Source organism: Aethalodelphis obliquidens, unplaced genomic scaffold, assembly GCF_003676395.1.
Source record: "Aethalodelphis obliquidens isolate GAN/ISIS:26980383/991018 unplaced genomic scaffold, ASM367639v1 scaffold7, whole genome shotgun sequence".
Classification (NCBI taxonomy): domain Eukaryota; kingdom Metazoa; phylum Chordata; class Mammalia; order Artiodactyla; family Delphinidae; genus Aethalodelphis; species Aethalodelphis obliquidens.
Window position 1 is genome coordinate 46,386,968 of NW_020837951.1, and position 12,044 is coordinate 46,399,011.

Below are 12,044 nucleotides of genomic sequence, written 5' to 3' on the forward strand. Positions count from 1 at the left end.
TCATACTAAGCACTTTACATTGGTTACTGAAATATTGCTTACTTTTAGAATTGTTTACTGTATACATGAATGTAATATATTGGGGAAACATTTCCAGAAAGGAGGTGGAAACTACAAATTGGTGATTGTAAGAAGTGTGCAAATATAAGAAGAGTTTAGCTATTTGAATATGCCTCTTACATAAGTAAATTAGGTGTGTTTATATCAAAAAACTTTTCAATGTAGGAGTAATGATTCTCATTTGTTGTAATATTTTTGATGTAGACTCTAAAATAACCTGAATGAGTTATTTTTGGTACTAATATCTAAACTGAAAGAAAATTTAAGTAAGGAAAACATGTTTTATAGTCATGACTAGATTGAGGATATATATATTATACAAATGCATTTATGAGCCTTCAGTTGCTTTTCAATCCAGGAAATATTGACTTTTTAAAAACGTGCACATACATATTTACACACAGAAAGTAGTGGCAATGTGTTTGGTCAATTTTGTTCAAGCACTTTTAACCATTTTATTTCTTAAAATTTTCTCATGTTTATCAATAAATTTAAAAAATCATCAGGAAAAGACACATTATATTCAAACCTTATGGAATCAAACATAGTAAAGCTGCTCATTTTGTAAACAGCAAGTAAAAGTGAGTCTCAGCTTCTAAAGGTCATGAGTGCCTTAAAGAGCCAGGTACTTGTCATTTAAATAAATCAGCAAAATCACATTGAAACAACTACCATTGGGGAGTCAGTGAAAAGAGGGCACGTTAAAATGATCCACTCTCCTTCTCAATATACTTTCATTAAGTAGTTACTATGTATATGAGGTCCTAGGAGCCCCAGAAACACGGTACCACGTTCCACCTTCCATATAATTGTGGTGGCAGGAGGAACATGTAAAAATACAGAGAGAGCAAAATAACCAACACACACTATGAAATAAATAGTAACAGACTGGGAGTCCGTGCCTCGCGAAGGTAGAGAAGCAGTTAAAATGCAGAGCGCAGTATCAGAGGACGGAAAATCTGGGCACCACCAGACTATAACATTCACGTCACCTCGCTAACTCTCACTGTTTCCATCTGTCAGACAAGTTCAGCATTTGTGGTGGGGATAGGAGTGGGAGAAGAAAGTAAAAGGTCTTTGAGCTCCTTTCCATGCTTGAGATTCTGTGGTTTTAACCCCGGTGAAAATGCAACGGATAAAAACTTAAAGACCGTTTATAGAATAAGAGAAGACCTAACAGAAAAGGTAGGACTTGATCTAGGGCATGTAACAAGTGTAGGATGTTAGGAAGCAGATAAGAGGGCATTCTTGAAGGAATGTTCTATGTGGCATGTTGAGGGGTTAGTGAATTTGCCTGACAGGTGGGGATTTATGGGGGTGAGAAGTGTGATTTCAGAGTTAAATAGAATACAGATTAAGAAGACTTGAATTCAAGAAAATCGGCTTACATATATTAGTGGAGCAGGGAAAGCGATAGATAGCTTTAGAATGTTGATGGAGAGGTGGAGTGGCCAAAAGATCAATTTGTCAAAGGTGCACACGGCATAGTAAACATAACTGGAGACTAACCAGCCTGCCTGTGAACTCTGACTCCACCTCTTGCTAGCCACAGAGTCCAGTTCAAGTTGCCTAACTTCTGAACATCTATTTTCTCCTATTTAAAAGGGAAATGTTAATATTCCTCTTAAGATGGTTGTGAGAGTTAGGAAACATACTACGCCTTCATTCCCTAGCACTGTATCTGTCACAAAGTGGGGACTCAACAAATGGTTTCATCCTTCCCTAGCTCCTTGTCTTTATAATACCCATTATTGGGGAGTCCCTTGGCAGCACTAATTACTTTGTACAAAGAGCTATAACAAAAGTTAGATTATTTTGAAGATCAGATTACTGCTGGCCCAGCTATCTAATACACTTCCTTAGGAATGTCATAGACAAAATAATCAGAAGGGATGAAATAATTAAAGTAGACTAAACATATCAATTTTGTTAAATACAATTTAGTCAAACTTTATGTTCTAGACATATGGAAAGCAAATAAAGAGGGGGATGAAAACAAGAATCAACCATCAGTAATTTCTTAAAAATCTGGACTGTGGGTATAGATGATTTGCTTCTTTGAAATATAAAGGAAAAAGTTATACTGTAATTTTTACTTCAAAACTTCCAGCTGAGGATGCTAGTGTTAATGTCTATCTGAAACCAAATTTGGCAAATTTAATAAATAAGTCATTTGCTGCAAGATGTTTAAAGAGAATTACTGAAGCAATAACCTCAAATGACTCCCAAGAGTTCAATTACAGTTTATCTTCAAAGATAGAAAGGTAGAATTGATCAGTTGGAAAGAGTTCTCAAAGAGCTGAAAATAGTAGTATGCGCAGACCAATGTGGTGGTGATGCTGAGTGCCCAAACCAGGATTTGCATCTCAGGTCATGGTGCTGGCCCTGGAATGAGTTAAATGGTAGAAATCCCTCTCTCTGTGTAATTGCACTAATTTTTACTTAGATTAACATAGATCACTTGAGACTTTACTAGTATGCCATTTCAAACTTAATTGGCTCTCAACACCTCACAAGATATTTCTTCCTGTCCCCTTCAGAAATGGGGAGAGATAAAGTGGTATAAACTGGTGGGCTAACGTGAGTAGTTTTTGCTTGATTATATTTGCCAAACCAGTTCAGCAAACATTTTCCTGTGCCTACTTAATTAGTGCCAGGCTCATTTCTGGATACAGAGTGAAAAACAGGCATAACTTGTTATTAGCATCTTATCACTCCAGTGTGGACCCTGGATGAGAAGCCTGGGTATCACGTAAAAGTATGTTGGAAATGCAGAGTCTCAGGCCTATCCCCAGACCTGCTGAAATAGAATCAGCATTTGCATCAGGTCCCGGGTGACTGGTACATTGACAATTTTAGAAGCACAGCACCAATAACTCATAGGCTAGTGACATAAAGAGAAATATAAAGATGTTTTTGTGTTATATCATAGACATAGGAATTTGTATACATTGGAACACTAAGAAGCAGGACCTATTTCAACTTGAGTAAGACAATTATCACACTTTGTACTCTCCTGAGAGTTTCAAGTGTCCATGTAACCCAAAATACAATGGAAAGCCTATTGGCAAAAATCATGGGTTAATATATCTAACTTTGTGAGATAAAATACTTACTAAAATATTATCCTTTAATGGGTTTCAGACAACTGAGGCTAAACCCTTTATTACTTTGAAGAACATGCTCACTGAAGCTTTTAGAAGGTATTTTCAGAAGCTTAATGGCCCAAGAAAATAATCAGTGTAAGAGGATTAGGTTACCCAGGAGAAAAAGATGTCTTCTACATACCTGTCTACCTCACCAAAGGAGAGGGGTAGAAAAAGATCAAGATCTTTTTCCTCTGTAAGCCTACATGTGCATGAGTGTAATGATTTTAAGAGTACTCTTATGTACATGTAATTTAATCCTTTCATCAAAACCATATAGAGAATAATTTAGCCTAATCTTTTTAGTTATCTCTTTAATGAAGGGTACATCACAGTTTCCAAAACTGATAGGAGGTCTCAATAAACCTGATAACAAGATACAAGGATTTTAATTGGCTGACTCAAGTTAATTCCTGATCATCTGGGTTGGATTTAAGAGTTATATAAGCAAATGACAGAGGTTGCATAAATAGAAAAATCCAACAACCACAGAAAGCCCAAAAGCCCTGAATTTTAGGCCAATGAACCCTCTCCCCCTCTTAAAACAAAACAAAACAAAACAACCCCACCCTCAAATAAAAAGTTGTAACAGTTAAGGTCAGATTTTTGGTTTTGGGGGGTTTTTGTTTTTGTTTTTGCCAAGAATCAAGAACAAAAGATATTAGAACTACAGCTAGAAAATATTTTGTTTTAAGCCATATTAGGGCCAGTTAGAGTGAAAATAGAAGCCTGGTCATTTTTAGCCCCTTCCTCATTTCTGGACCAACTGGACATGGTAAATACACTAAACTGAGCTATACTTGAATTTATAGTTGTTCTATACTACTCAAGTAATTATACATTACTACTTTTCCTATAGTAATATAGCCTTCTTATTTATTTGAACCTAAGCTAGATATGATAAAATTCTTGTTGGGCCGATTTGTGTGTGTGTGTGTGCGTGTGCGTGTGTGTTGAGCCCTTTTATAGTCAAGCAGAAAAAATGTCAAAATTGAACAATTTCTTTGAAAGTCTACTGAGGGTACATGATCATTTAAAAATGCAAAAAAATTATTTTCCCACAAGGGGATTTATATAAGACCAGATATCTTACGGTTGGCTAGCTACTATTTGAAATGGTTCTGTACACAGAAAATATTTTCCATTGTCCCTAGCCAGATAAGCAGGAACAAACTTCGATTATCATTGACCATAGTATATTTGTACTGCTCTGCTAAATTCTGTTCATTTTTCCCCCTCTCTCTAGAGGAGAATATGGTCTCCATGAATACACAGAGGTCAAGACGGTCACAATCAAAATTTCTCAGAAGAACTCATAAACTACAAGAGTGCAGAGATGACTCCTCAATGGCTAAGCACCTCCTTCAGTGGCTAATATATCATAGTGGGTTTTAAATGCAAAATTGTTCTTTCTTTCATTTTTTAAACATGAGCTAATCATATTAGCATTAATACTACACATAGAAAACTTGATATGTAGCTTATTCTGAAGGAATCATCTGTCTCCTGATATGTGACACCCAAGTCCTACCCGTAATGAAAACGATGGATTTGGATGCAAGATCTCTCTAGCTCTGTAACAGTCATGTGCTTTTCTTTGTAGCTACTTGTCTAGGATAAACATTTTATGAAAGAGGACCAGTTATCATCTAGCTTCTTTCCCTTGACCACCCCTTGAAGTACTTACCATACCTGTTAACTGCAGACTAGATGTGCTCTGTTCCCCATAATTGTGAAGTCCTTGGAGTTTGTTGAAATGTTTCCTAAAATGTCATGTCTGCTTGTCAAATGAAGTAATGCCTGAAATACTTAGATGTAATCTAAACATAAAGCTTAATAAAAACAACCTTGCATGATTCTTGTTCAGTGTGAATTTTTTAAATAGAGTCTTGGTTATGGTGATTTACTCTCCCTGTCACTCAAAAGCAGTGTTAAATTGAGAATAAAGATATATTTAAAAATAAAAGTCTAATCTACTTATTCTCAAATAGGTAAAGAAACAAATTTTATTTTCTGCAGGAATTCTTGCAATCAATAGCAAACATTTGAGATAGATGGCTTCAGTCCTTCAGCAAGCATTTATTGAGTTCCTACAAAGCTCTGGGCACTATGGTAGGTGTTATAGAAAATAGGTGAATAGTGAATGGTCCATTATCCAAAATGCTTTAATATGTGGAGAACAAAGACACTGTCTGAAAAAAATGATGGCGCATATGATGGAAATGAGAATTTGAAGAACCGTAAGATTATAGTAATATGCCAAAGGGTAGTGATACCAGTAACTGACGGACTTGGGAATGGCCTCATGAAGGAAATTTGACTGGATATGAACCTGATGAGCAGATTTGCAGTGAATAAAGAGGAAAGAAGTCCTACAAAATATTCCCTCTGGACATGTTCCATCAAAAAAAATTCTATATAATATTTTCCCCTGTTGGAGTTGCAGATTGCACATTGGCATAGTCTAAGTTCTGAGAAGTCCTACAAACTGTTTAGTTTTAGTTTTCCCCAAAATTTGTTTAACCAGAGGCCTTGCCTTCCCCTCACCCTCATTTAATACCAGTTAACATTAAGAAACCCACATTGGAAGATGCTGTTCTATGCAACGAGGTAGCACTGAGTGTTCTGAGCAGAGATCTGGGGATCAAAGGGAAGCAGCTGGGAAAATGTCATCTGTAAAACTAACTGGACCATATTTACATATTTGTGCCCTAGACAAAGAGCCTCTTCTTGTTGTGCTCCCATGTGGGAAGTGACTTAAGCCCAAGTATAATGTTTTTTATATATTACTATACATATTCTAAAACCGTTAGTTCAGCAGCTTAAAATTTAAGCCTAGTAATCTTTAGGATAACATTCTTTTTCAGATTCAGATTTTATATAAATGATTAAGTTTGTCATTTTACATTAACAGATTAGTTAGTGACACTGTTACTAGGACATTCTAATAGCTGTCATAGTCAAGTGCAACAATGTGTGAACGAATGAAATTTATTAGCTTCTTAGACCTGAAATAATTTCACCCCCAATTGCAAGAGCTTCTCTAACTTGTATGGGCCTATAAAATTTGCCATCTGGACTATCTTATACAATTTGGGACATAATGACCATTTTGAAAACAGGAAGAATTAAAGTCTAGGGAGAACTGAAAGATGTTAGGACACTGAGAAGGGAAAAAAGCCAAATACAGAGGAAGGTTGTGTTTTCCAAAAACCAGACAGTGTCTACATTATGAAAAGATGCATAAATAAATAGGTAGACAAGTTAATATTGTAATGGCAACCCACCAGAACATTTTAAAATGTAGAACAAAGAGGAATGAACACAAAACAAGACAAAAGCCAGAAGCAAGTTTAAATATTTGAAAATTAAAACTTCCTGGTATAAATAAGACATTACAGGATTAAACAACAAAAAAAAATCTGTTTAATATTGGCTCATCCTGACCCTCTAGACATTATTTGTGTTCCTTCTCCTCCGATTTCTAAAGCCATACTGGCAATAATTCTTAAAACCTTGAAAAGTTAACGGGTATCTTATTAGCCCACGACTACAGGAAGTACAATAAGGAATTTTATCATAAAGAATTCAGTTCTGCAGTTGTAAATGTGATCTCATTGTCTCAAACCACCTGGCAGAAGTATTTTCACCTCTAGGAACACCAAAGTTGGAGGTAACTGTTTAGGCAGAGGCAATATCAGAGGTCAATATCAGAGGTCAGATATGGATTCTCAAATGTCTAGCATCTTTTTTTTTTTCATTTTTTAGGATACATGTTTCTGGGTTTATTTTGAAATAACCAATGAGAAATAGCGAGAAAATATTTTTCTTAAATTCTTGTGGTCAACTAAAAATAGAGTTAACTCAAAGTAGGAAATTTTAGTCATTTCTTCACATAATTCAGGAGGGAATAATGGACCCCAAAGACACCTTTCCCTGGGCAATGCATGTAATTTTTTGAGTATCTAATTTCACTTGGACTTTTAGAAGTGTGCAAGTACCATCAATGAAACTCTTATCTTCTGGTGACTTTTGCAGGGTATATCAAACAACTAGGTTACATTTTCACATGAAGCATAAGTTCCCAATTAGACTTTGATTTGCTGATTCACCTTGGATTTTTTTTTTTAATGCTCTCTGGAAATGGATTTGAGGCTTCCCTTTTTTATATTGAGAGAATATATAGGAAGGAGAATTAGAGAAGATAGCTAAATTCCCTGGATACCAAAATTCAGTGACTACCAGGAGGGCATGGAAGCCCACTCTTGTAACATGCTGGGACTGTGGTAGTCTGGAAGATATCATCCTGAGTCAAGATACAAATGAGAGGGAAATAGCTCAGTTATCCCTTTGACATACTGTAGGGGAGAAGAGATGGCATCTCTCTCCGAAGGCAAGGCCACAAAATTACCAGGGGTGATTGAGATTGCTCTAGGCCATGTCTTTAAATCAGTCTTTAGATTCTGGGTGGTGGTTTTATTCCAGGGGATAATAGTCACATCCATTAACATCTATAAACACTTACGATAATTCCAAAATCCCTAGAAAGTCAACTTTATTGCCTAGTAGATTATCTATGGCAAAGGTATTGCAATGTTTTTTTGCACATTTACTTTAGTGTCATGTGCCAACTAGTTTCACGAGCATTTAGGTTTAGTTTTGTTTAGTTTAGTTTAGTTGTGTTTTAATGGACATCTCTGAGTTTTATAGAAAAGTTCATAGGAGGCTGACATGGCACTATCCTGAAATGATTTCATTAGCGTTTCAGGATTTTAGGTTTTTTAATTTTTTGTTGAGTCACTTAAAGATTCATCAGGCCTTGGAAAATATATTTTACAAATCTGATTAGGCTGCCAACTATTTTTTTAAGCTTTTTATTTTAAAATAATTTCAAAGTTTTGGAGGAGCTGCTACAGCAACACAAAGAACTCTCATATATCTTTTATTCACTAATTAAAAAAAAATTTTTTTACAGTAGGTTCTTATTGGTTATCTATTTTAAATATAGCCATGTGTACGTGTCAATCCCAAACTCTCAATGTATCCCTCCCCTCGAACATTCCCCCCTGGTAACCATAAGTTTGTTCTCTAAGTCTGTGAGTCTGTTTCTGTTTTGTAAATAAGTTCATTTGTATTTCTTTTTTTTTTAGATTCCACATATAACTGATATTATATGATATTTGTCTTTCTCTGACTTACTTCACTCAGTATAATAATCTCCAGGTCCATCCATGTTGCTAAAAGTGGCATTATTTCATTCTTTTTAATGGCTGAGTAATCATTTTTAATAATTTTAATAATAATTTTTAATATTTTCCCACATTGACTTTTTCATTCTAATTCTCTATACAGATTCATTTTTTTCTTGAGACAAACTTTTAAGAATAACTCTTAGCCATCATGTCCCTTTACCACAAAATATTTCAGTATCTGTTTCTGGAAATAATGTAATTCTTTCACAAAGCCACAATATAATTATCTAATTCAGGAAATTTAACATTGACAAGATACTAGTATCTAATATACAGTTCACATATAATTTTCTCTAACTGTCCCACTAATGTCCTTTATGGCATTTTCCCCCCATGATCCAAAACTTAATTCAGGATCATGCATTGCATTTACTTACCATAGCTTGCTTTTGTTTGCTCTTCCTTGACAATGGCTTTATACCTCATACACACACCTAATATTCAGTCAGGTTGTGTCGTTGGCCTGGAGAGAATCCTAAAGGACACACAAAACTCAAGGTTATTGAGTTAACAAGAATCAGAGAAAAGCAGGTTGAATAGTGTTAAAGAATAAATACTTCAAGATTTGATTATTAATTACCATCCTCCATGATAAACTGACAAGGATATTTATAAACTAGAAAATATACCTTCTTTCTTGGACAATTTTGAAGAAAAGCTATATGTTCCCCTGAGGATATTAGTGACTGTCCCTTGTCAGTACTATTGCAACATTGCCCTTTTTCATTTTATTTCCTAGCTTAATTGAATATTTTTTCTTAATAACAGATTGCCTACATTCTGATGACATCTGGGGAGGTACTTCAATTTGAACTAGTTACAAATCCCTAACCACATAGAAGCATATTAAATGACTTTCCTTTCAAAGTACAATGGGGATATAAAGATCTTGACCTTTGGAGTAAAAAAGATTCTAAATTCTGGTTCCATTGCTCAATAGTGGTATTATCCTAGGTCAATTGTTAAACCTTTCTCATTTAGCATTCATTCAAGAGATAATGGTGGCTATTGATATTTGGGAAGAAATATAATGTTCTACATAATCACAAGGCCCTTGGACCCCAGCAATCTGGTTTCAAATCCCTGTTCTGCACTCACTGGCCTTAAGATTTGGGACAAGATACCCAACCTCTCTAAACTGCAGTTTCTTTATCTGTAAGAAAGATAAATAACGGTACTTACCTAATTGCTTTATTCTATTAAATGAAATAATGTTTGTAAAATGTTTGCAGGGTTCCTAAGATGTAACAAGCGCCGAACACATTACTAATCTACTGATAGCTTAGATTAATTATAACGATGTCAACAAAAATAATAGTGTCTTTAGACAGGAAAGAAAGTATCTTTCTCTTGATCTTGACTTTGTATTTTCCCTACGCTCTTTTTCTCAGTCTTCCAGTGACCTAGATGCTAAACTAATTTCATTTAGGACCCCATAATTGTGATTTGCCAATCCCCAAAAAAAATCATTCCCGGGACTTCCCAGGCTGTGCTGTGGTTAAGATTCTGTGCTCCCAATGCAGGGGCTTGAGTTTGATCCCTGGTCAGGGAACTAGATCCCACATATATGCCACGGCTAAGAGTTCGCATGCCACAACCAAGGAACCGGTGAGCCGCAACTAAGGAGCCCACCTGCTGCAACTAAGACCCAGAGCAACCAAATTTAAAAAAAAAAATCATTCCCTTCATATAAAGGTTAACATTTACCATCAAAGTCAGAAGAGGATGGAGAAGAATGTGAACAAAAACTTGGCTCTAAAGCTGAGGTTGGAAATTTGAATATATTTAATTTCAAAGTGGAATTAGTTCTAATTAAATGAACTCAACTGTCTTTCATCCCTGAGTTGCCAGTCATCATGATTAATCTTTAAGCTAATAGTCAGGGACAGTGGGACTAAGCAAAGACAAACAGAAGAGACTGGTTTCAGACTACCACACAGGAGCCCACAATGACACTGGTTACCCAGTGATTGATTCAGAGACTCAGCCCCTATGAATTCAATGAGAAGGATTAGTGGACTTAAAAGCACATGACTTAGCATTTGTGTTCAATGTTTAGTCATCCCAAATTCATGTAACCACAGAATGTCAGAGTTAGAAAAGAACCTAGTGTTCTATTCTAGCCCAATAACTTCATTTCACAGAGGCATGGAAAAATCGAGACACTTGAAAGGTCGCTGAATTACCATTGGCAGAGTCTGGCTAATGCCCTCTGTATTCTAACTCCTAGTTCTGTGCTACTGCCTGGGTCCCATGTGGCACTATAGATATTTAACTGATACTTGATTAAATATGTAGCATCCATCATTTTACTTTATTTTTTATATTTTATTCCTTATGTCTAAAAAAATGAAGCTATATAATACCCATTGTTACATGTTGTTTGCATGTATTTTATTTATTGGAATTTATTCCTTTTGTCTATAAAAGGAAAAACTCTAAATGATAGCTTTTTAATAAGTCTTCAAATAATGCAAGTTAGTTTCAATCACTTACACAGCAAAGTGCCTTGATTTAGTTACAAAAACAAAAATTTGGCACATTTATTGATTTAACAGTTATTGGACGTCTATTGTGTACAAAATAACTAAGGACTGCAAAAGAAATAATGGTTATTAAGTCCTTGTTCTGTGAAAAAACAATTCTAGTGACTTAAGACGTTATTTGCTTCAAATAAAAGTGAAAGATCCTACTCACTCAATGCTTACATCTGATAGAGGAAATGAGAAATATACACAAAATCATGGAAATAAAAGAATGTACAAAATATACAAAGATAGCAAAAATCTGCAGTTGTTTACAGGGAGGAAAATGGTCTCTCCCTGGAGTGACTTTTGTGGAATAGACAGCATCTGACCCAGCCTGACATAGAGGAGGACCTGAACAAGTGCAGATGAAGCAGGAAAGTGAAGTCCTGCTTGGTTGGGAGATAAAGCTAGACAGGCAGTTTGGGGCAAGACCATGGAAACCTTGAATTCCAACTTAAGTCATAAAAATGTGACAAAGAGAAATCTTAAAATGAATGGTAAATTCACTGAGATTTTTTCAATTAAACTTTTAATTTTTAAATAATTGTAGATTCACATGTAGTTGTAAGAAATAGTAGAAAGAGATCACATGTACTTTTCCCCAATGGTAACATCTTGCAAAATTCTAATACAATATCACAACCAGAACATTGATGCCATTACAGCCAAGATAAGGAACATTTTCGTCATCTTGTGGATCCCTTATGTTGTTTTTAATTGTCACACCCATGTCTCTCCCACCTTCACCTCTCCCTTAACCCCTAGCAATCTGTCCTCCATTTCTATAATTTGCCATTTCAAGAATCATACAGTATGCAATCTTTGGGGATTGGCTTTTTTTTTCAACCAGCACAATTCTCTGGAGATTTATCCAAGTTATTGTGTGTATTGAATTATAATCGTGTAAAATGTATGATTGAATTTTACCACTTCTAATGGGAATTGTCTTGGCAAGTTTTAAGATACACGTCTCTAAAGGGGGAGTTATTATTATTTTTTCTGTAATAACTTCTGAGTAGAGTTGAAGTGTCTTATTGTGCCCCATCCAAGTGTGAATA

The 12,044-nt window shown here is 35.3% G+C and overlaps 1 protein-coding gene and 1 long non-coding RNA gene across 2 annotated transcripts in view; one reads left to right on the forward strand and one right to left on the reverse strand.

The window, feature by feature from the left end:
* ALDH1A1 (aldehyde dehydrogenase 1 family member A1) overlaps positions 1–5,063 on the forward strand; it is a 54,125-nt gene extending 49,062 nt beyond the window's left edge. The window contains exon 13 of the mRNA XM_027105685.1: positions 4,453–5,063. Coding sequence (XP_026961486.1) covers positions 4,453–4,525 — 73 coding nt within the window. The 3' untranslated portion in view covers positions 4,526–5,063. The remainder of the gene's footprint in view (positions 1–4,452) is intronic.
* The window catches only part of LOC113620049 (uncharacterized), a 45,886-nt gene that overhangs the window by 6,790 nt on the left and 27,052 nt on the right, over positions 1–12,044 (reverse strand). The window contains exon 3 of the long non-coding RNA XR_003432642.1: positions 8,836–8,933. This is a non-coding gene — a long non-coding RNA (uncharacterized LOC113620049). The remainder of the gene's footprint in view (positions 1–8,835; positions 8,934–12,044) is intronic.